Below are 25207 nucleotides of genomic sequence, written 5' to 3'. Positions count from 1 at the left end.
TTTCATCACGTGTGATTGTACACAAGGAATTTTGTTATTTATCAACTGCTCTGATAATTTATTTGTGGCTTCATGAACATTGCATTTATTTATTCCACCATTGAAAGATATTTCAAGTATTCCTATTTCTATGCTATTTCTTTATTCTGTTTGCATTGTTTGTTTAGACACGAGCTTCTTCATTTTCTTAAATTGCTGGAGGCTGGTGTTAATGAATTTTTAATGACTATAAATTTTCATTTAGTAATTCTTGTACAAATAATTTGCGACCGTTAATCTATATATGTTTCAAATACATATGAAGATGTTGATACAATGTCGAAAAGAACTTTTTTCTTACAACATTTAATGATAAAGAAGTCACTACCTGGATCTGGAAAGTAGTTTCACTACAAATTTAAAGTGTGGTGATCTTCAATATATTTTTTTCTGTCTTTTGTTGCAAAATTATTTTATTTTAAATCATTTTTTTTAATGAGAAACAAAGTTATATTCTAAATGTCCTGTGACAACTTTGATTGGTCATGAACAGTAATAAGTGATGCTCTCTGGGAGCTCTTACCAGCCTGTGATAATTTACATCAACAGTAAAGCAATATTGTCACTGGGCTTCTGGACTTGATAGTTCACCCTTTTTGTTGAGACAGAACTGGATTGTATAGTTAATTGTAAGTGACTGTTCACATGCACAACATACTACGATCAGGAAGAATGTTTATAATGACTGCATGCATGTTGAATGAATGAATGTTCGAGTATTCATTCAGTCGATGTAAAATCAATATTATAGCATTAGCTCTATGCATGAAGTGATTCAGCAGTCAATGAACATATGCCAGCATTTTGACCATGATGCATTTCATCCTGCAATTTTCATTGAAAATTAGATGCAATATAATTTTTTTATGATTGAGATAAAAGTTTATGCAGTATTTACATAAGTAGAACCTCTGAATTACCTGCGCTCATGTAAGTCAATGTAATGTATTTTTGGGTATCCTACTTCGGATTCCCAAAAACGTGGATAATTTCTGACTTAGCAAACTCCCTATTATATTAGGTAAAATGAAGACTTGAATGATGAAAATGTGTTTTCACAAAGATTACTTTTAATTACTATACAACACAATAAAAATGCGAAATGGATTCAGTATGACACTGCTAAATTTCAAATGTTACTGTGGGTACTTTTTAAACTGTACTTTCACATTAAACATGAAGCTCTTGCTATACATTTCAGTTATGGTTGAACCAGCTTGTATTATTCCTATTCCAGTTATAATGAAAAATGTTTTTTTCTATCCATCATTTTACTCTCTGCACATACTTTTCAAAACAATTATATGAAAAGCACTCGGATAATTGAGGTACTAACTACTAGGTTCAGTAATATGGGATGAGAAGAGCTCTAAAAAAGTTGTTTAAACGTATCAATTATAAATCTTTCTTTTCATAAGACCAACTGAAAAAAATTTGATTTTGTTTATTAGAGATTGCACATTTTTAAGGAAACATAAATTGGTGCTTCATGATCTTGATCTACATCCCCATTATCTTGAAAACTGCCTTCTCTATAAATGATAATTACCATTTGCTAAATTTCAAGAGAATGGATTTATTGCATGCTATTACTGTTTGCCTGAATGTTCATTAGATGGCCTTTTTATTTCTATGTTTTATTTTCATTTTTCCGAAAAAATTCGTGGTCTTGCATTGAAATCTGCATGTTGAGGTTTTTCTTTTTTTCTTCTGTAATTTCTTTGTTTGCCTCGCTTCAGGGCTCCTCACGGATGGTAGCCATCTCCAGTGGTGGAGGTGGTTTCTTCAATTATATATTCTGGATGCTTGTCTCTCCCTTGTTGGACATGTGGAGGGCAATCATGTCAGTGTTCCGCAGAGATGCCTCCTCGCAGGAAAATGAGGCCCAGCAGGAACCTACTGCTGCTCCTGAACCTGGACCCAGTGGTATCCAGGGCACACCTGCGCCCTCACAGTCATCTTCGAAGAAAAGTACCGATGGGTACGTAGACAAGTGAGAGTTTATTTCAGTTCAGTTGTGTCATGAAGCCACAAATCAGTTATCTTCACTAGTGTGTAGTTCAAACACAGGCAAGAGTTTTTCTTTTTCCTATTAAGTGTCTTTTGTCTGTTCAGTCCTGTTTTCATTGCTGCAGTGTGCTTGAAGGGTGGGGGATATTGCAATTCTGTGTTCTGCATGTAACGCCTATGTGTTGTTTTACTGTGTGTTTTGTCTGGAAGTTTCATCATTTATTTTCATGGTATACATCTTTAATTTATTTATCTTTTAAATTGAGAGGAAAGTTTTTTGGTTTAGATGAAAATCAATTTTTAAAATTCAAATTAATCCAGAAAAAAATGAACCATCTAATTTGAAATTAACCATCAAAAACATTTTTGGTTTGGTGGGAGTAACCATTTGCTCAGTTTAGTTACTTTTTTGCTTCACACGACAGTTCTTACAGTATAAAGTGCATATTAAACTGATTAAGAATGAAAATGTGTGGTGTCCACATCTTATAAATGAATGAACAAATAAAACAAACGAATTGGGTGACAATTTCGATTGGTGGGTACTTGTATTTTTTTCCCACCACTAAGAAGTATAGTCAATGTCTTAGTAGAAAAATATGGTAAAACCTTAGTATTTATTTGAAAAAAGGCTTATGTGTGTCTTTAATTGCTACGACCATTGTCTCCTGTGGATGATGCACACAAGTCAGTTCTACCAAAACAAGATTTCAATTACATAACTTAGATTAAAACTAATTAAAAATTTTGATGGAACTACAGATGGGGTACTTTTTTTAGTCAATGGCAAGTTATTGGTATGATATCCAGTATAGAGATGGGACGAATATATTTGGCCCTTTTGTCAAATATTCGGTTCGGCCTTAGGTATTCGGCTGAATATCTGTGCAAATCGTATTTTGTATAAATTGAAAATTTACTGATATTTTATTATGGTATATATCCCCTCTGTAAAAGAGGTTATGTCGGGGGGGGGGGGAGATTTCTTGGACACAAAAATACAAAACTGACAATAGAATCCCACATCAATAAGGTGAAAATGAGCATGTGAATTACATAAGTCAAGTTCACTATTGAAGAATGTATCTAGACAAGATACTGTTATACCTCGGCTAATCAATGTCTCAGCTTATGAATTTTTTTATAACAAAGATTTTTCTCACCTTTTTTCTGCCTCGGCTAACAAACATTTTATTTGATATAGGTGCATCAGCTCTCATGAAACAGCTGTGTTGCAAGCTAAATTTTCGTACCAATCAAAATTAATCCTAGTGAGTAACTGCCACTTGAGCCAGATTAATATTTTTCCACCTCAGAATTGCTTCCAAGATACCCTCTTCTTTCAAAAAGATTTTGAGCCATTTGATGTTAAGCTGAGAGAAAATGCATTTTAAAAAAGTCTTAGACTTAAATGGTTTTAGTGCATACAGCAATTCTTTATACCAAACTGGAGTCTGGACATTCTAAGAACTTATTTTTTCCATCTGCATGTTTATGAGAGAGAAATTAGCTGTTTGTATTTCATAGCACACCACCTCTCCCACATCTTTTTTTTTTTTATTCACTGTCCCACAAACCTGACTGCATAGCTTATATTAGTGTAATAAAAAAGATGTTCAGTTTTTCATCTTCCTTTATTCAATCGTGAAGTTGTTCATCCTTCTGTCATTATTTGTCTTTTTTACAGTGCTTCTTAGTGTTTTATGAAAGTTGCTTTGAAATTTTGGGCAATTCCTAGAACGAGTTAAACTATTTTCTATAGAAACCTATGGAAAATCAGTTTTTGACTAATGAATGTTATTCTGGAATGAATTATCTTGTTATAATATTAGCTGAGCCGAATATTAGCCAAAGTATCTCTGACAACTTTATTAAGCTACTGAAAAAGGCGAAAGGAAAAAACATGTAAGGAAGAAAAACAAGGAAATGAGTCACAAATTTTATTATTCATTACTAGTTGAAAGTAAATAATGGTTAACATTTTCTTAATTACGAGTAGATGCAAAATTGTAAGAAGTGTTAAAAAAAATAGATTCTCTTTATAAAATTCAATATTAATATATTATCGTTAAATTTGATTGTCAGTATCATGGCAATAAAAATCAATTTCAATCATTTGAAATTTTCATTAATTTTATTTTCAATTTAAAACGTCAATTTTATTTATAATTGTAATGAATTTCAGGCAAATTGATATTCAGTATTCAGCCGAATCACTATTCGCCCCATCCCTAATTCAGTACTGTAGGGGTTTTCCCTCACAAATGCGTGATTGGAAAAGCTTGACGGATATCTGACTGTTCTATATCACTTTACCATCAGGCACTTGCGACCGATGTAGCACTATGGTTGTTCTAGAAGGCAGGACTGTGGGCCGAATTTGACATTAATATTATTAATGGTTGGAGGGGAGAAAAAAACCATAATAGTTCCTTTGCTCAATTCACAAGGGGTTTCAAATTAGTTTAGGGTATACATATCATTCTTATTATATTCAGATAGTCACCCAACAAGAAGTGTAGAATCCCACTGCTATGTATGATAATGTAGTCAAAACTTTTTTGGTGACCAAATTGCTTTTGAAAATATAGTATACAGTAAAACCTTGATTATCCTCTACCTAGAACTTTGTTAACCGATGCCTTCGCAATATATAACTTATTTTTCTCCCCTTTCCCCTAGAGGCAATCGAGTATTAGATATTTGAATCATCATATTCCCTTTGTTCTTGAATTTAGTTCTTCCTCTACTCACAAAATGAATATTTGCATGGCCTAAGCTACTTTGAACACTGGTGGCACATCTGAATGTGTATTTTCTAATTACCTTATTGTTCTAATTAATGACAGTCGTATCAAACACATTCAAAGTGAGTTGATGCTGTTGAATTCCACAGGGTTGCTTATTTGGGTTTTTCTTTTTTTTTGTCTGTATCCACAACAGCTCCAGTTGTCCGTCAGGCTTTGGATCAGGAAGCATTGATCATAAAAAAAGGGTCAATGAGCATGAAGCAATGGCTCTGCTTCATTCTCATGACTTGAGGGGTTTGAGATAGACCTCTTTGATGTACAGACAACATGCAGATGCTCTGGAACTACCAGCTCATCTGGTGAAAATTGCCTATTTCGTAATCACAATTTCTTTCTTAATCGCTCTATATATCTCTCATTGATTGTTATCACAGACTTGAAATCTTAGGCCGAATTCAATAGACTCAGCACTAAAAGTGATAGTAACAAATCTAAAGTATACGTTATGCATATATTTTATTGTAATTAGTTTAGATGGTAATGGGTCTCTATATAAATTTATTCACTTCCACATACACATATAATTTTAATTTACTGGCGAAGGTTCAGTTCCCAATCATTAAGGATAATTGAGGTTTTGCCGTTTCTTTTTATAATCAAAACAATGTGAGTGTGAGTAGAATGGTAGCAGCAGCCGATGAATTTTAAAGAAAAGAAATGTTTATATAGCTGAGACATCTTTTCCACCAACAGATAGATGCCGAGAAAAACGTGGAAACAAATGGATCGACTCCTGGAACCAAACCAAAAAACTCACTTCCCAATAATATCCAAACTTTATCGCAGTCTAACGCAGCTCAGTGAGTTTTTATTTTGTCGCTTTCTCTCTGTCTTAATTTTTCGTCTACAAAATGGATGTTCATTATGATATTCTTTTTTGCAACTCTTATTTTTTTTTTTTTACCAGTTCAATGTTTCTCTTCATTCTGCATGTCAAATTTATTTTTTAATTGGTTGTGTTTAATTTTTTTCCCTTGTATTTGTTTGTGGGTGGAGGAGGTAACAACAGGAAAATAATCTACAAATGTCCTTGTAAAAGCATATGTTATACAATTTCATTATGCTAAATCAAGAGACGGAAAGTTTTTTGGGTTTCTATCTTTAAACTTGTACTTATAATGGGCTGGGGAAGGGACATTTTTATCTGAAAGGTGAGAATATTGTTTTCACCTGATTCCTGAATGTTTTTTTAGGCCACCATTATTGGAAAGGGGGAAGCTTGTGCTGAAGATGTATTTTTTTTACTTTATGGTAGTTTTATCCTTGGCAAGATAACTTCTGGCGAGCATTCTATCACAGTGATTCTCAACCTTTGGAAGCCTGTGGCCTGGTAAGTCTCTTTTGCGTAAGCGAAAGGCCCGGTCATGCACACAACTAATGAGAAATTAATGGGAAAAATGAAACTGAATCACTCATGGCCCAGTGTGACTAGTGTTAGGGGCCGGCGGTTGAGAAACACTGTTCTATCATAACACCCCGAAACTAATTTTGAAAGCTCAGAATGCTTGTGTTTGAACAGTTTTATTAATTTAATGTACATTTCAATAAACTGTTTATCTTTTTGATTTATCTATTTTTCAATATCCACAAATGCATATTTCCTTGAATCCAAGTCCTGAGTGTAACGCAGTGATTACCAACGTGGGCGTTAACGCCCCCCTGGGGGGGCGATGGAATGTTCCTAGGGGGCGGTAGAAGCTACGAGTTTAACATAGGATCCTATGGGTTAGATTGCGTTGGGGGCGATGGGAGAAAAAAATTTCTGAAGAAGGGGACAGTTCGACAAAAAAGGTTGGGAAACTATGGTGTAACGTATGACTTATCCCTAAGCTGCAAAGATGCGTATTGCTTGTTTACATGTGCAAAATTGGGGGTTGTTTTGTTGATTTATACCTGCATGGCAACTTTTTTTTCTTGTAGGGGAAAAAGGGCAGGGATAGGGAGTGGATCCTTCAAAAGAAGCCCATGTTTTTTGGAGAGGAATGGTTGGTGACTCCGACCTCTTCTCCCATAATCCTTTGTGCCGTGAAAACTACTGTTGGCTCGTTTTGTCAACCATCTTGAGCCAACGACTTCCATTCAACCCACATGACCAGTGACAACTTTTGTACGGGGGGGGGGGGAAATACAGCATAAACTGAACTTCATGTAGATGGGTTGTTGCAAAGAAAAAACTGATACCAGTAACTTCATGGTTTTTTAAATTTCCTATGTAAAAATGGAGTTAATGCACATATGTATAAGTATAAGGTTCCATTTTTCTGGGGGGGGGGGTTGCATTAAAAGATTTAAGTAAATTAATATAGTATTGATTTGTGATAGATAGAGGGAGATATAGGATAGAGATTTCAACTTATAAAAATTACTGTTGCAGAGTTCCCAGTGACCTGAAAGTCATTAAAATAGAAGATGGCCAGAGAAAATCTAAAATATTTGATAAAGGTTAGGGAAAAGTGTTAAGGGGAGAGGGGGAAACAAACTTGAAAATTAGAAATTTGAAGATTTTCAATTATATTTTTTTCTTCTGAGCTTTTAGCCAGAGAAAGTCAGAAATTTTTGAGTTTTGGTCAGGGAAATGATCAAGCAGATTTTGCTGGGAGCTCTGTTGGTATGTTTTGAAATTTGCTGCTTGATATACCTTGGTGTATAAGAAGCATCTGTATATAGTGATGTCAGCTGCAAAGGAGCATTTGGTATGAGGTTAAATTTTGACTCGTGATGTTTTGGTGGTCAAATTCTGTAATGTGGAGAAGCATGTGCAGATCTGCATTGATACCGTTTTTGACACCTTTCAAAACTTGCCGAGACATTATCTCAAGAAGCATGGCAAAGTCTAGAATTTAGATAGAATAGAATAGTCCATCACATTGTGACCAGTGATTTGGTTTTTTATGAGCGAAAAAATAAGGAGCAATGAGTGAGTGTAGAACATCCAGGCATGTTGTAAAAAATAGTGTATAGCTGATTTGCTCTGTGGTATAAACTAGTGATGGGCAAACTACTGCCCGCGAAAGGTGTTCTGGTAGAAAAGTATCAATTCACACAACACAATAAATCCCTACTAGGTTGACAATATTTCCTTCATAAAAATGCAAGAAACAGAAAATTTGGGTCCATACATGCACACAAATTATGGCCAAAAAATTTTCAGCTGCAAGTTAGCACTAGAACCGCGGAGTGTATCAATTTTACACCCAAATCAAACTTCGTTTCCATTTATCTCGAAAACTTGAGTGCAGATTATTAAAAAATTTTCGTGATATCATATGTATATTCACGAAAATTTTATTCTCTTCACATCTCGTTTCAGAGCTCTAAGCACTTATACCTAGAACCACGGTTTGAGTCATTTTGACCCAATATACTATTTTATAGAAAAAAGTGGTAGGGGGGGGGGGGTGTAGTATTTTCTTGGAAGTGGTTACCCCTTCTAAAGAAGTATTTCTAAATAAAGATAGTTAAGAATAAAGGTCTTTCAAGGTTAAGGTCAATTTATTGTCCAAGGAGATTATCTTTTTTTAATGAAGGAACGGCAAGTAGAGCTAAGTATTCTTTCCTTTGTAGACTTGAATACCTGGTATTCTGATGGGATTCAAGAAAGGTTTAGGGACGGTAAAAGCTTAACCCTAGAAAAAACATGTAGTTGAAATCTCTGCAGGCAAACAATGTCTCAGAAAAAAAAAAAAAATTCTGGCTTACACCAAATGCATTTTGAACGAATTTCCAAACTTTGGGAAGAATCAGCAAACCACGAATCTCTCTTTCGAAGCACATAGTGGTGCAACTGATCTAGAAATTTGAGAACAAGGGCAGAAATGCATCAACCGACACCTTTTTTCACTACACTGAAGCTGGCTCAAATGCTAAAGGCCTAAAAATACAAGTTTAGTAGGGAGGGTGCGACGAAATCGAACAGTGATATTATCTGACACAATGAATATAATGAAACTAAATTTGCATGAAACATCGCTACGGGAAACAAATGATGTCACAATGAAAATTTATTTTAAAAAAAAGGATACAAATATTTTATTACTTAGCACGCTTCATCTGACAATCGATATCGGCAGTGGAAGCCCCAAAAAGCTTCCAGACACTAGTTCACATTACAATACAACAAAGTTTGTCATAGTTGTAACCGATCAAATGGCCAGAAAATATTCAGCGAAGGTAGCATCACGGGGATGGCCCGTCCATGTTTTCTATAGCATCCTAGATTTCACTATAAAAAATTCCTGTATTTTGTATAGAGCAGTACAAAAGGCCAGAACTATTTTTGGAACTGAGTTTCTCAAAAATCTTATTGAAGAGCTGCGTTCACAATACATGTTGCTCTTGCACAAAAGGAAACGTTCGTGCACTATTGATCATGTAACTGTTCATGGTCCATCAAAAATAAATAGTCTGATGCCAGGTAACATCAAAATGTGAAAACAAAACTTGATTTTTTCATGTGTTGTGCAACATTAACATGCGGTGAATGTGCAAGAATAATGAAAAAACATTTGCTCCAAACTACTCATCATAAATTCCACTTATCAGTAAGAAATCAATACTTATTTGACAGAATCATATTATAGATTTTCTCATACTTAATTTGACACGCTTATTTTACATCTTTGTCATATTATGAGGTTACTGAAACAGTTTTTGTACTGAACAATGTAAAAAATGTATATTAAATCTTCAGGCCCGTCATTTGGGAAGGGGGCCTTCCTAGCTTTTGAAAATACACTAAAAATATATATATACAAACATTGAGTACATGTCTTTGTTTCCCCCCCCCCCCCCCCCCGGCTGGAAAAAGTTGGAATGAGGAAAAATTTTGACCCTGTAAATCTTATTTTTACTGAAAATTGCATAATTTTTTAGCTAATTTGAAGCCTATTTTATATTCATCAGGAAATATAGTTTCCCATTGTGAATACACAATTAAACAACATTGAATGAAAGTAGGAGAAATCCCAGGAACCAAAAAGAAATTCCTATTTTCGCTATGAAACACCACCAGTTTTTTCATCATTTGGGTCAATTTGACCCAGTTAGCAGTTCTAGGTATACCGAAAGTGCTGCGGTTCTAATGTTAAGTTGTTAATTATAGCCAAAAAATTTTCAAAGGCAAGTAAAGTTGCTGATTACATCCAAATAATTGTCAAAGGCAAGCAAATTTGCCAGCTATTGCTGAAATTGCTGAGCAATTGCTAGTGGTGTGAAGTGGGGAGCTTCCACAAGACGCAAAGGGTGAAAGTTTGTATAATTCACCAAACAAAACATATATGTTTAACAAATATGTGAGGTAAATATGTTTATGTAGTAGCTAAAAAATTATGATATGCTATGATGATTACGACTAAAAGTCATGAAAGAAAAATTTTTAATTCTTGATTTCAAAAGTTCTCTCTCAAGTGAGCCTTATTGAAAATGAGAAATTTTGTAAAAATACTAGAAAAAATGCCCCCAAAATTACGGACATGTCCTATACAATACATAAATGTCCATAAAATACATGTCATATGGTCACAATATACATAAAAGTTCCTGGCCATCGAGGTACAGAAATACTGCATATCTCGCCTGCGGACTGAAAAGTTTGCATATTTCTGTTTAAACTATGCACAGAATAGAAACCCAGTGAACATGATGGCTAAATCATAAACAATGATGAGTGAAATAGTAAACTGTTGTGTTCAAGGAATGTATGAAGTTCTGAGAAACATTTTTTTGAGACGACAGATCTGTTTGTGGAAAATTAAAGGGTCTGGTTTCCTTTTTTTGTGGCTTGCTGTGTCTGAGAACATAGAACCGTTGGCATCAGAAACAAGAAATGATGAACCCATTTTAGATATGAGTAAATATCTCTGTGTAGCGATAAAAGTTCTGAAATGGGGGGGGGGGGTGCTTCAAAGGCAAATTACAGACTAAGCATTTCAGAAATTTGCACATATTTATAAAATTATCATTTGTATTATTTCCTCTGTCATTTGATATCTGCATTCAATCTGAAAATTGAAAAGTAACCTATTACATTACTTTTTTATGAGGAATTAAATGAATTTCCTGCGAAGAACTTCTTCGAGTAAAAAACTACACAAATAGGGTGTTCCTAAACTGTTTAAAAAAAAATCAGAGGAGTAATAGTACCTATCAAAACAACCAATATTTACAGTGGAACCTATGGTTGCAATCCACTCAGTGCCAGAAAAGCATAAAGTAAATTATCCCCATTGAAGTTTCAACAGTGACAAAAAGTGACACAACGAAATCATAAATTGCACAATCCCATGCAGATTATCAAAAAACTCAAAGTATTGCTCAAAGTAACAGCGTAGGGTGCCACTGCGCAAGTTCACATCTGCGAATGAAAGCCTGGCGCACCCTCTCATAGGCTCCTGGAATCATATTAATTTTTTCTGCTGAAACAATATCCGCAGAGTGTAAACTAATGCTTTCATGTACCGCAAGAAGTTGTTCAGTGGATTTATATATGTCTTGTGGACAGAAATGGTGTCAGAAGTGAGGATTTGTGCTTGTTGGACTGGTTTCTAAGTTTTGCTTTCCCGACACACTGATTGGATTGCGACCGTAGGTTGCGTTGTAAACATTGTTAATCTTGATGAGCATTATCACCCCTCTAATTTTTTCTAAAAAGTTTACAAACACCCTTCTATATATCAGTGTACTATTAAGTAATTGCTGTTGTATAATCTCTAAAATTAATGTTCATTTTTCAGAATGTCCATTTTTTTTAAGCTTTCCCGATAATTTTACATTTATGTCATAAAAGTATTTTCACCGTGTATGCTAACATGATTCTAAAGAACATGATTTAAATTTATCCATAGCCCAGAGGAAGGAGTTCGCAGGAGAGATCCACAGAGAGTGTACAGGGAAGGCAATGTGTTCCGGATCAACAACCGACCAACAGATGACGATGATAACAATACCTGGAATGGTAATTCGACACAGCAAATGTAGTGTTGATCAAGAGACACACGCGAACCTTCTGAGATATATTTGGTTGGGTTTATTTTATATGCAGTTGTACTCGTGCATGAAACAAAAATATTGTATGTATATGTGTGTTTTGAAATGATTTATTTGAAATCTATGGAGAAAAGAATTTATAAAGGCTTAAGTGAAGGTGCCAGAACGAGACAAAATGTAGAACGTTTTGAATATTTCAGTTTTTTGTTTTTCATTTGTAAGACACTTTTTGAATGTAAATTATTTTCTCTGTAAGAGGATGAAAAAAATTCAAGACGTTTCTGTTGTTGAATAAAATTTTGATGAACTGTAATATGATGCCTGTGAAAATAGTTTTTGTGTCTTCACTGAATAGTCTTATCTACAGATTCTCTCTTGCATTTTCTAATTATTTTCCCATACTTCTGAAATCTTTCAACATTATTGTAAAAAAACCACTTATTTTTGAAGAAAAAAAGGTGTAGTTTATAATGCTAAGTTGTTGCCAAATCACTACGATATGTTTTACTTTGGCAAGAAAAAGATTGAAGTTTTCTTCTAGAAAACCAGTATCAATTTGGTGTTTTGACTGTTGAATTGAAGCGATGTTTTTGAAAGGTCTCCTATTTTCGGTCCTGGTGATTTTTCGATGCATGATTTTCGAGTGTATTATTGACAGAATCGAGAATTTTAAATTTTCCTTACAAGGAATGTCTGCATTTTATCCAGTTGTATGAATTGCAGAGAGCGATGTCATCTCTCTGCAAGCACAACTTCATGCGATTTGAAATTTCTGTGTTCAGGCTAACAAAACCTTCAACCGTCAGCAAAATCGCAACAGAATCTTTGTAAATTGCTTTTTAATCAGTAATTACTGAACAACATATCTGCAAAATTGGATGACGGGAACACCCTTCAAAAACGGATTTCAAAATAGTGGACAGTGGTTTTTTTAATACTGTTGTGATTTTATTTCATTTCTTGTGTATTTATAGTATTGTAGCAAATGGTTATTCATTTTATTTGGCATCATTGATATGGCAACTGATGACTTTTTGACACTAACGTATCTTAAAGTAGTACATGATCAAAATGCTCCCATTCTTAGTTACTTTTGATCAGCGTTAGTAGAGATTTTTGACACTTGACGGTTCAAACTGTCATATCAAAAACCTCAAATGTTGCATTTTCAATACAAAATTTCTATTGAAAATAAATACAGGGCTTCCACACACTCATCCTACTTTTTGGTAAAATGTCCTACTTTCTAGTTTTTGCCCTACTTTTTTACCAAAACTAATCAACAAAATTTATATTATTGAGGAGGGAATCATCGATATAATGCCAAATAATACATATGTAATAGATTGCAATTAATGATTCTGTCAAAGCAGAAATTGTATTAAAAGATGGTATTTTTTCGGCCCGAAATATACTGAGAAATTGAATTTTATGGATGTTATGCCAAAACTAATATTTCGAAAAAAAAAAGTGATTTGTCTCCTCCGAGAATCGAACCGGAGTCCCCTTGCATACCGTACCGAAAAAAAATACCATCGCTTAATACAAAAATGCCAACTGGAGCGAAAGTTGCTGTAGTTAAGGGAGGCTGCTGTCTCCACAAAGCGCTTCACGCTACTAATGTGTATCAAAGAATTGAAGAGTGTCTCTGGTGCATTGGTTAGCACACGTGCCCAAGGAGACCCGGGTTCGATTCCCATAGGAGACATCACTTCTTTCCAAATATTAGTTTCGGCATAACATCCAGAAAATTCAATTTCTCAGATATAGTATTGTTTTTAAAGTTATTTGGGGGAGTGCATATGGACCATTTAGTGATTTGTTAATTTTTCATTTGCTTAGTTTGAGGGTTCAACAAGTAGAGTAGTAATTAAAAACTTCTATGTGTGTGTGTTTGGTTGAAAAAAATTAATTTTGTACTTGCTACTTCATGGTCTTGGGCAGTAACATTCATCATTCAAAATTATGGTGCACATTTTGTGTATAGGTGACAACAGTTTGCGTAACAAAGCAGTTGGGTACATAGACCTATTCTAGGTTTTGTGACTGATGTGATACCCCATAACATTCAATTGTCTTCTGTATTTTTAGGGCATGCAGAGAGGCATAAACAATGTATACAATGCTGAGCAAAAAGCTAGAAATGAAAGTGCTTCATTTGTTAAAAACGATTACACTGGAGTTGAGTGCTAAAATTTAAACAAATCCTTTTGAAAAAGTGATGGACAATGCAGTAAAACACTATCTGGTCCACCTTGACTTATTTATATCTGACCTTGTAATTCACACATTTTGCACTGTGCTCTTGGAAGTGTTCTCGAAAGAGCGTCATTCTTAAAAAAACTTGCATGTCTTCATAATTTGCTGTGTGCATTATCGAAGAGTTGACAGACTGGACTGCGGAAGAATCCAAAAAAAGAATGTAACATATATTGTGAGGAAGGAAATTGGCGAGTCATTTTGCTTTGGCTCGAGTCAATCTTACAGGATACTGAAATAGTGTGCTATGTGTGTGGAAATATATTTTTTTTAATTTAAAAAAAAGGGAATTGTTTTTTATTATTATGCTATGATTATGTTGTCTAAGGGGATACCCCTCCCTGTCTGACTTTTTCTTATTTTTTTAGTGGGAGCCCTGTAAATATGTTAATTGCGTGTGATGTCTAAAATGAGATACGAGATTACACTAATAGTAAGTACTCAATTTGATATTCAAATAATATTCCACTCTATAGAATTATCTTAAGAAATATAATTATCATTATAACCATCTACGGTACTCTTTTTCAAACATGTACCTGAAAGATTGTTTCATGATATAAATACACGTGTAATTTTTGCTATTGCTATATATATAAATCTAGAAAAATAGCCAGATACTTGAAACAATGTGGGCGCGATAGCCCAGGTCGATAAGGTACTCGCCTAAGGTACCAAAGGATGTTTAGAGGTGCCGCGAGTTCGATACCCGGTTCGACCTTGTCAGAAAACTTTCCTGACACATGGGTACAACAGAAACGGCGACGTGACCGCAGAAAAAATTGCTACCGCAGGGAGTCGCCCATCGAAGGGTTAGCGCACCAACCTCTCGATGAGTATAAAAACGACAAGTCTGCCGTTCGGAACCGGCAATAAATTGTAGGTCCCGGTCTAATTAGTCCTCGTGTGCAGGAAATGACCGTGGTGCGACAAAAATGATCAATGACTTGAAACAATGTTCTTACTGGGTATACCATTAACATACAGGGTGATTCAGAAAAGATGGGAAAAGAGGTGGTGAAATGAAATGCAAACGTGCTACAGGGCGCAACATAGTAAGACCGAGGAGAAAACACAAGAATAGCGTATACGTTAAAAACAATTTTAATAAATAATTGCTCAAAAGAACGACCGCCAATGGTGATCAGCGGTAAATGGATCGGCGAACGCTCTGGAATATTACAGGCATATCGCGAACCTCCCCACCAGCAGCCGGAAGTCTAGGTCCTCTTCACAGTCAAGAGGAGTCTCATACACCAGACTCTTCAGCTGTCCCCACAAAAAGAAATCAAGACACGACAGATCGGACGATCGTGGTGGCCAAGCTACAGGACCACCTCGCCCGATCCATCGGTTTGGAATAGTGCCGTACTTCTCGTCCAAAATGGGCGGGAGCTCCATCGTGCTGGAATCACATTCCGGCAGAAGATACGGCCCTATTAGGTAGTAGCCGATGATTCCTGGCCAAACATTGATGAGTAACGTATCGCCCTGTGGGCCCCACGTTACGTTTTACAGATGTTTTGACACCCGCGATAACCCCCTAGTTAAAACTAACGCTAGGTCAGGTCCTACGCAATGGCGGGAAACGAAGCGTTACTGATAATAGCTGTGGATTGAAATGAATTTGACGAAATAAAACGTTCAACAAGAGAAATGTGCAAGATTAACGTTCTTATTTATAGTTGTAATTATAATATAATTTATGAGTTGAAAAATAATTTCAATCTTTGACTTCAATAAAGAATAAAAATCCAAGTAGGCGCATGGGCGGAGATACGGGGGGGGGGGGGCCCAGCGTCAAAGGTGAAGTCGACTGATCTAATGTATATATGAGCAGACATCATCGTGCCCCCCCCCCAGACTTCCAAGTCAATCTCCGCCTATGAGTAGGTGTCATGTAAAAAATGGGAAATACCGTGACACTTTCGCCAAAAAGGTCGGGACGGCCAGAAATAGAAAAAAACCAGGACTGTCCTGGGAAATGCGTGACGTATGGTCAACCTATTGAAGCTGAATTCATCGAGAAGGCACCGAGCAACACCACACTAGAAATTTAGTGTGGTGTTGCACCGAGACGCTTTGGCGAATAGTTTAGTTCATAAGTAAAGTTTACTTATACTGTAGCTCAGTGCGAGAAGGTCTACAGACGGTGGCGCCACAAAACCGAGACTGTAGAAGAATTCTAAAATTTTCGTCGTGTCTATAAAAACAACGGCGAGAGTTGTTGGATGAGATGCTCAATAAGGGAACTTTGATCTGGTTATCTCTGCTTCTCTGCTTGTAAACACATGTAAAAATTGCTGTTCTGTAAATAAATTTGTAACGTTCTGCATTGGCGTACGCGGGGGGGGGGGGGGGAGTTCAGTGCCGTCTTAACGCATGGGCTCACTCGGACACATCCCGGGGGCCTCAAGAGAAGAGGGGCCGCACAAAAATGAGATCTTGTTGAAATTTTCTAGAATTTACTAGGTAGGGCCTCAGAAAAACCACTTTGCCCATGATGCTCTTAAGACGGCCCTGGGGGGGGGGGGAGGCTCTAACCTCCCCTCCCTTGAGCCAAGATTAGTGTTATTTTGCAGGAAAAAACGTAAAAGGCGACCAATTAAAATTCTATTTTTCTTAAAAGCGTGTCAGTTTTTTGTATAAATTAAAACGGGTGGGAACTTCACTTGTCCGACAGGGATATATATATATATCGCCGCTGTGGTGGTCGAGTGGTCATAGTGACAGACTCGCATCGCGAGGATCAGGATTCAAACCCCACCGTCGCTGCAGTGGTGATCGGCTGAAGTTGGTTTTCTGCGGTTCCCAACTTCGAGGAGCAAATGCGAACCGATCTCCCCGTTAAAAAGTCTTGCCGCAGAGAGCAACAGGCCTACAACGGTATAATTATTCATTGATTACACTTCACGCACTGGAGAGGGAATTGAGGAAAAACTCATAGTTTAAAACATTTATTGCAGATGGCAGCACTACACATAAGAAGCATTACACGAAAACAAACTTCACGTTAGGTATATACATACATGCACACACATTCCAACATATACCAATTCTTTAGAGATTCTGCAGAGGAATATGGACGAGATGCATGTCTGGTTTAGAAGTAGGGATATATATCTTTCTATTCCTTCTTCCTTTCGTCTTGAACCTTATTAAATATACCCCCCCCCCCTCATCGTATGCACTCCTCTGGGGACAGCAATAATGCGGTCAAGGTGAATGTCATTTCTTTATTGTTGTTTTTCAACGGTACTTTGACCATTGATGTTCCACAGTGGCCTGTGGCATGGGCATCTCCAATGACTGCCCCGGAGGGAGGCAACGTTGAGTAGCGTTCAAAGTATATGGACAGTAGTAATCTGTGAAACACGCCTCCCTGGAGAAGCCTCTGATCTTTCCCTAAAAGGAGGCGCGAGAACTTCGTAGAAAATTTCAGGCAGCACAAACACTCAGTCCTAACACTCTTTTCATATACGTAGTTCACATCATCGATGTGATTGCACGGTTATTGTCATTCCTTCAGGCAATGTCAGCACAGTGTTTATGGTGTCCAGACGCGAACCAACCATAAGAAGAAAAAAAACCGCATAGACAAGCTTTCACAGAAGTATTAGTTCATGGACCAGTCAGACAAGAGAGAAAACCTTCTCAAAAACTACTGTAGAGTGACAAAAGTTAAAATCCGACAAATGGTTGTTCACTGAGAGATATGAGAAATTTTTATTTAGAATACCGAAAAAGTGGTGTATAAAAGTGTACCGAAAAGTGGTTAAAAGAGGAGGAAAATGTCATACAAGACTGACATTTATTTCTTAACATCGTTGAGTATTACTGTACAAATGTTTTTAGTCATCTCAATTCAGCTGATTGTCTCATAATTCATCAAGACTCGACTGGAAGCAGATCATCAATGCATTGCTATCGACCACGACTTAATCGTGGTATAAGGGCTATCTCATTAATAGTTTTTTTAATTTTGGGGGTATTAGCAAGTACTCACACGTTCATATAAATATTCTTGAAGCCAAAAGTTTTCTTGTGACAAACATCAAAGGAAACAAGGACGGCTCTAACGCAATTCGAAGTATAGTAGAACTTCAATTATCCGGGAAGTGAATTAACAGGGGTACAGGAAGGGAGACGATCATGAAATTACTGTCCAGCTAACGTGAGGATGAGGGTAATAGGTATTATTTGGTAAAAGTAGAAGAAAATACAGCACATATTGTTATTGAAGATATAATTATGTAGATTATTCAAACTTGTTTTGCGTAAATACAGGTTTCTAAATCCGAATAACGAGAAGCAAAAACAGCAGAAAACAATGACTATAGACCAGGGGCGTAGCCAGAAATTTCGTTCGGGGGGGGGGGGACCAGACCCCCAAGTCCCCCCCCCCCCTCGCTACGCCCTTGCTATAGACAGTTCAACTAGGGGGAGCAGGTGAGTCTGGTGCCATGGCGCTGGACTGAGGAGGGGGCGCTGAGTTCATCCAGTAACTACATAACTGTATAAATAGGTTTTTCCTGTATATTGTCGCTTCGATTTAAATGTGATTATATGACATAAATAACACGAGGGTACAATCAGGGCCGTCTTAAGAGCATCATGGGCCCCCGGGCCAAGTGATTCCAGTGAGGCCCTACCTGTTGAATTATCGAAAACTTCAACTACTTTTAATTTTTCTGAGGACCCTCTTCTCTTGAGGCCCCCTTTGGGCCCATGCGTTAAGATGGCACTGGCTCTAGCTTGAACTTGGTTAATAGGTATTTCCACTGTTTGATTTAAGTTGTGCTGCTAGCTAGTCTCAGAATTAGAGATGACTAGAGCTCACGCGGAATTTCAGGCACTAAAAATGATCGAAATAGGCCGGCAAAAAGGCACTAAAAATGCATAAAATAGGCACTAAAAAAGGCCCTAAAATGCATAAAATAGGCACTAAAAAAGGCCCTAAAATGCATAAAATCGACACTAAAAATGCATAAAATAGGTACTAAAAAGGCATATTTTTTGGAAGGAAGAAAAAATAACTAAACACAAAAGGTATTAATTGTCCAAGCACTAGCAGAAAAATCGGTTGCACTTAACCATACACAATAGGCCAATTCCAGGGTCGTCATTATCAAACGCGGAGTCGGTAGAGAAAATGATCTGTAGGGGGAGGGGGGGGGTCTCTCGATTTGCGAATAATTCTCATTTATTTGTTGTATTATTTGGAATAATCATTATAATTTCTATAGTTGAATAGTTGAAACATGGCTATGTCGTTCTATTTTTGTAAAAAGAAAAAAATATTTTTGTTTCATATTACCACGTATGCGGGACTCCTTCGAACGCGGGGTCTTGTGTGGCCCCATCTGTCAGACATCCCTGAAAGCCACTCTTGACAATTTAATCGAATACTAAATATGCATGTTTATTTAATAAAAAGCCACGATTGTTTTCAGAGCATTTACGGTGCAAAAAATAAAATCAAAACAGTATGGGCCTCAGAACCTGTCTGCTCCTACCCCGCCTTTTGTGAGTTGTGACATCAATTCAAGACCTCTTGGGACAATTATTGGTCCGCTATAAACATACAACGCAGTCCAGTGACTGAGCGAGACATTATGTGCAGCCTGTGCGGAAACGAATTTCTAATTCTCCTCTGCTTTTCTAACACAAGCTGCGTTTATCTGAAACAAAATCACTCTCTTGTCTAACACTATCCGGTCAAAGCAAAGTTAATTCATGCCAACAACAATCTCTCAGATCACTTGGTTGCGTAAAAATGGAGCTGGAAGGGGGGGAAGGTTGATTGATAATTAATACTGAGTGTTGGAAAATTAAAAAAAAACCAATACGTTTTTGGAGTTCTCGATGCCCAAACTATCCAAGTTTTACAGATTATGGCCTTTGAAATTCATTAATAAACTTGAAACTATGTTGAAATAGGCATTTCTGGCACGAAATTTCAAAAAATCATTTTTCCAAAAAATTTTGAAAATAGGGAAAAAAAGGCATTTATATATTATTATATATTATAAATATAGGTTACATATGGACATTTTGCCTGAATTTCCGGGTTCTAGAGATGACTAATACAGAACCGGGGAAAAAGCAGGCTAGAAATAAAGTGTGTTCTAATGTACTGTTCTAATTCACTGTTTTTGCTGCCATCTACTTTGAAAAAGGAATATGAATCAAATCGTAATAATGAATTTCGGATCAAGAAGCAGCAATTTTTATTCAGTGTAGTTCCCTACGAGAAAAGCCCACAAACTGAACTGAATGGCAAGTTCAGTTCTTTCTTAGTAGCATAAGGAGCCATCAAAATCAAATAACCTAGAATGAAGCTGACGACAGCATAAGTTTCCGTTCACAACAGTTCCCTACGATCCAAGCCCACAAACAGAACTGAATGGCAAGCTCAGTTCTTTCTCAAGGGGCACAAGGAGCCATCAAAAACAAAGCACCTGGAATGAAGCAGACGACAGCAAAAGTTTCCGTTCCCAACAGCTCCCTACGATTCAAGCCCACAAACTGAACTGAATGGCAAGCTCAGTTCTTTCTCAAGGGGCACAAGGAGCCATCAAAAACAAAGCACCTGGAATGAAGCAGACGACAGCAAAAGTTTCCGTTCCCAACAGCTCCCTACGATTCAAGCCCACAAACTGAACTGAATGGCAAGCTCAGTTCTTTCTCAAGGGGCACAAGGAGCCATCAAAAACAAAGCACCTGGAATGAAGCAGACGACAGCAAAAGTTTCCGTTCCCAACAGCTCCCTACGATTCAAGCCCACAAACAGAACTGAATGGCAAGCTCAGTTCTTTCTCAAGGGGCACAAGGAGCCATCAAAAACAAAGCACCTGGAATGAAGCAGACGACAGCAAAAGTTTCCGTTCCCCACAGCTCCCTACGATTCAAGCCCACAAACTGAACTGAATGGCAAGCTCAGTTCTTCTCAAGGGGCACAAGGAGCCATCAAAAACAAAGCACCTGGAATGAAGCAGACGACAGCAAAAGTTCCCGTTCCCAACAGCTCCCTACGATTCAAGCCCACAAACTGAACTGAATGGCAAACTCAGTTCTATCTCAAGGGGCACAAGGAGCCATCAAAAACAAACCACCTGGAATGAAGCAGACGACAGCAGAAGTTTTCGTTCACAACAGCTCCCTACTAGCAAAGAAACAAACTGGACTGAATGGCAAATTGAGTTCTTTCTTCGGAGTTTAAGGAGCCGTGAAAAACAAAGAACCTAGGAATGAAGCAGAGGACAGGTGAAATGAGAATTTCCACTATTTGATTTCGTGTGATACAACCAAACATTGTCGAAACAAGAAAAAAATCACGCGTCCCCCTTTCAACTGTCGCATTTTTATATATTTTGGACTCTATGAACTCGAATCAGTAACATCGTGCCATGGTCTCCTAAATAGGGCCTCTCCTATAATGGGGCCCGGACCAAACGAATGCCACGAAAATTATTGAATTAATGAACACAAGATTTTCTTTTCAACTTATTTTAGGGGGCCCCTCAGGAAATTTGTGGGGCCTTCCTGCTCCGGTTCACCACTTGGTGTTTGCAAAGTACTGTAGCTTCATGTATGTATATATATCTATTCTATAATATAAAATCACAAACAAACTCGAAAAGGGCCTGTTGCTAAGCAACCGAGTGACGGAAGTGGGTGAAATTTTTGAGTGACGGAAATCTGTTACGGAAGTCGGTTTCGATTTTGGGTCAAATATTCATATATCGATATTCACATTCATATATCGTACATTCATATTCATATATTCATATATCGATATGATATCATATATCGATATTGGGTCGATATTCACATATCGGGACCCATTTGACCCATCGGGACCATGTTATGTGCATGTACCAAGAGGCTCCTACATCCTACAGCAGAGCCCTTTGGCTGGAATTTAGATTTCGAGCCCCCAAACCAGCTTTTCAGGGGCCCCTCTGTGATTAATTTATAGTGTGAAAAATCAAAAAGTGATAAGAATCGTTGTGGCCCCTGTCAGCCCTTCCTTTGTGGGGGGGGGGGGAGGTCCATGCCGAGAGGTATATATATGTATAATATACACACACAACAGCAGTGCTCCCAACACAGGGTCGGGGTACCCGGGGAAGATTTCACGTATAAGTAAAAAATTTTCATTTCCAGGGGCCCTTGATGGATCTCATTGTTTTCTTGCTGCTTTAACGTTGAAAAATTTCGATAGCGGAAGCAAAAGATATGTCCAGTCTGGGGCCCCACCAAAAGTATGCGAATTGGTGTCCCGGGTAATTGGTTGGGGGTCCTGGATTTTATTCGTTGGTAAAACGAATACAAATGAAAATTTTTCAATGGTACTCGCTCCGTGGGATGGCCGACAAGCTTCCAAGTCGGGGCCCATGTTTACAGGTTTCATTTTGGGTGCCCTGGATTTTATTTGTTAGTAAAACGAATACAAATGAAAATTTTTCATAGCACTCGCACCGGGGGATGACCGACAAGCTTCCAAGTCGGGGGCCCCATGTTTACAGGTTTCATTTTGGGGCCCTGGACGAATCTCATTCTTTTCTGTTGTAGAATTCGCAACAGCGGAAGCCCGAGATAAAGCCAGTCTGGGGCCCCACCAAAAGTATGCGAATTGGTGTCCCGGGTAATTGGTTGGGGGCCCTGGATTTTATTCGTTGGTAAAACGAATGCAAATGGAAATTTTTCATGGCACTCGCTCCGGGGGATGACCGACAAGCTTCCAAGTCGGGGGCCCCATGTTTACAGGTTTCATTTTGGGGGCCCTGGATTTTATTCGTTGGTAAAACGAATACAAATGAAAATTTTTCATGGCACTCGCTCCGGGGGATGACCGACAAGCTTCCAAGTCGGGGGCCCCATGTTTACAGGTTTCATTTTGGGTGCCCTGGATTTTATTTGTTGGTAAAACGAATACAAATGAAAATTTTTCATGGCACTCGCTCCGGGGGATGACCGACAAGCTTCCAAGTCGGGGGCCCTATGTTTACAGGTTTCATTTTGGGGGCCCTGGATGAATCTCATTCTTTTCTGTTGTAGAATTTGCAACAGCCGAAGCCCGAGATAAAGCCAGTCTGGGGCCCCACCAAAAGTATGCGAATTGGTGTCCCGGGTAATTGTTTGGGGGCCCTGGATTTTATTCGTTCGTAAAACGAATACAAATGAAAATTTTTCATGGCACTCGCACCAGGGGATGACCGACAAGCTTCCAAGTCGGGGGCCCCCATGTTTACAGGTTTCATTTTGGGGCCCTGGATTTTATTCGTTGGTAAAACGAATACAAATGAAAATTTTTCATGGCACTCGCACCGGGGGATGACCAACAAGCTTCCAAGTCGGGGGGCCCCATGTTTACAGGTTTGATTTTGGGGGAAAGAATTCTCATTCTTTTCTGTTGTAGAATTTGCCACAGCCGAAACCCGAGATATAGCCAGTCTGGGGCCCCACTAAAAATCTGCGTATTGTGTCCCCGCTACTGGATGTGGGGCCCTGGATTTTATTCGTTGTAAAATTGATAAAAATGAAAAATTCTCACAGGGGGGTGTCCGACAAGCTTGCAGGTCAGGGCTTCATGGAAATGTTGGCAGGTTGTAATTCGGTGCCCCTGAATGTATCTCATTGATTTTTGTGGTTTAACATTGTAAAATTTGCAACACATCGGTAGCCCAAGATATATCCAGTGTGGGGCCCCACTGAAATTCAGCGAATTGAATCTGGGGACCCCCATGGGGAAGTTTTCTGGGGATACTTGATGAATCTCATTTGTTTTTTGTTGCTTTATTATTATTTTCATTAAAATTCGCTTCTTCAGTAGGCTGGTGCTTTCACACGTCCCTTTCCCCTTTTCCATAGCACGCTGATGAAGTGGGACGAAATAAACAAGATATGTCCGGGAGAGAGGGGGGGGGGGGTTGGCCGCCAAAGGCGGCAGGGAGGCAGAGCCCCCCTAGTATACATATATATTATGAAAAGTGTGATGATATATATATATTATGAAAAGTGTGATGATATATATATATTATGAAAAGTGTGATGATATATATATATTATGAAAAGTGTGATGATATATATATATTATGAAAAGTGTGATGATATATATATATTATGAAAAGTGTGATGATATATATATATTATGAAAAGTGTGATGATATATATTATGATACTGTATATATATATATACAGGGTGATTATAAAAAAACTATCCCGACATATGGGCCCTCTAACTATCATACCATTCACAGAAACTGAATGAAATTTTGGCATAAGGTATTTTGATATATGCGGTCAAGAATGATATGGAAAACAACAGTGTCACTCTAACAGTTACGGTTACAGTGAGAAAATTTCGAAAATATCAAATGGCAACACCAAGTTTTTTGTATTGGAATGTGATCTCCATTGTGAAAAACCCTAAATAGCGTTCGAACGGCAACTGTAGCATGAAAATCACCGGCGGTAGATAGGCTAAAAGTGAGGACAACCAATAAGGACAGAGAAGCAACATAAAATAAAGCATTTTATTGTGTTTCACAAATTTTCCACATGACCTTGTAGAGGACTAATCAGGCTGGGATCTCAGCCGAAGAAACGGTGTGACGAATGAAACGAACATTAATGCTCTGGTGCACGGCAAAGCCCTTTTTACTTTTTCCTTGCCCAGCTCCAGGGATTTTCGTGCTACAGGTGCCATTCCAACGCTATTTAGTGTTTTTCAGGATGGAGATCGTATTCCAATACAAAAAACTTGGTGTTGCCATTTGATATTTTCGAAATTTTCTCACTGTAACCGTAACTGTTTGAGTGACACTTGTTTTCCATATCATTCTTGAGCGCATACCTCAAAATACCTTATGCCAAAATTTCATTCAGTTTCTGTGAATGGTATGATAGTTAGGGGCCTATATACAAATACAAATACAAATACAACGCCACAACAGGCAAATTGCCCAACGAGGTGGCTGACTTAAGAACATCATGGATCCCCGAGCCCCTACCTACTACTGCTACACCACACATGCACCCCCCCCCCCCGCGGAACCCCCCAACGAACCCCCAACGAATCGGTACATGCGGGAATGTGC

At 37.8% G+C, this 25207-nt stretch overlaps 1 protein-coding gene across 24 annotated transcripts in view; it reads left to right on the top strand.

Moving 5' to 3' along the window:
- The window catches only part of LOC149081418 (UBX domain-containing protein 4-like), a 40822-nt gene extending 28666 nt beyond the window's left edge, over positions 1-12156 (top strand). For 8 of the 24 annotated variants that reach the window (XM_089238250.1, XM_089238245.1, XM_089238248.1 and 5 more), the window contains 2 exons: positions 1779-2020; positions 11702-12156. In XM_089238250.1, coding sequence (XP_089094376.1) covers positions 1779-2020; positions 11702-11834 — 375 coding nt within the window. In that variant the 3' untranslated portion in view covers positions 11835-12156. Of the gene's footprint in view, positions 1-1778; positions 2021-5552; positions 5660-11701 lie in introns of all 24 variants that reach the window. The other 16 variants (XM_089238258.1, XM_089238253.1, XM_089238256.1 and 13 more) reach the window with 3 other exon arrangements.
- Positions 12157-25207: the final 13051 nt, after the last annotated feature.

Source organism: Pholcus phalangioides, unplaced genomic scaffold (assembly GCF_987345545.1).
Source record: "Pholcus phalangioides strain wild (caught in Gottingen) unplaced genomic scaffold, Ppha-v1.0 ptg000010l_1, whole genome shotgun sequence".
In the NCBI taxonomy this organism is placed as follows: Eukaryota; Metazoa; Arthropoda; class Arachnida; order Araneae; family Pholcidae; genus Pholcus; species Pholcus phalangioides.
Note: the sequence above shows the minus strand (reverse complement) of the source record. Positions and strands in the feature narration are given on the sequence as shown.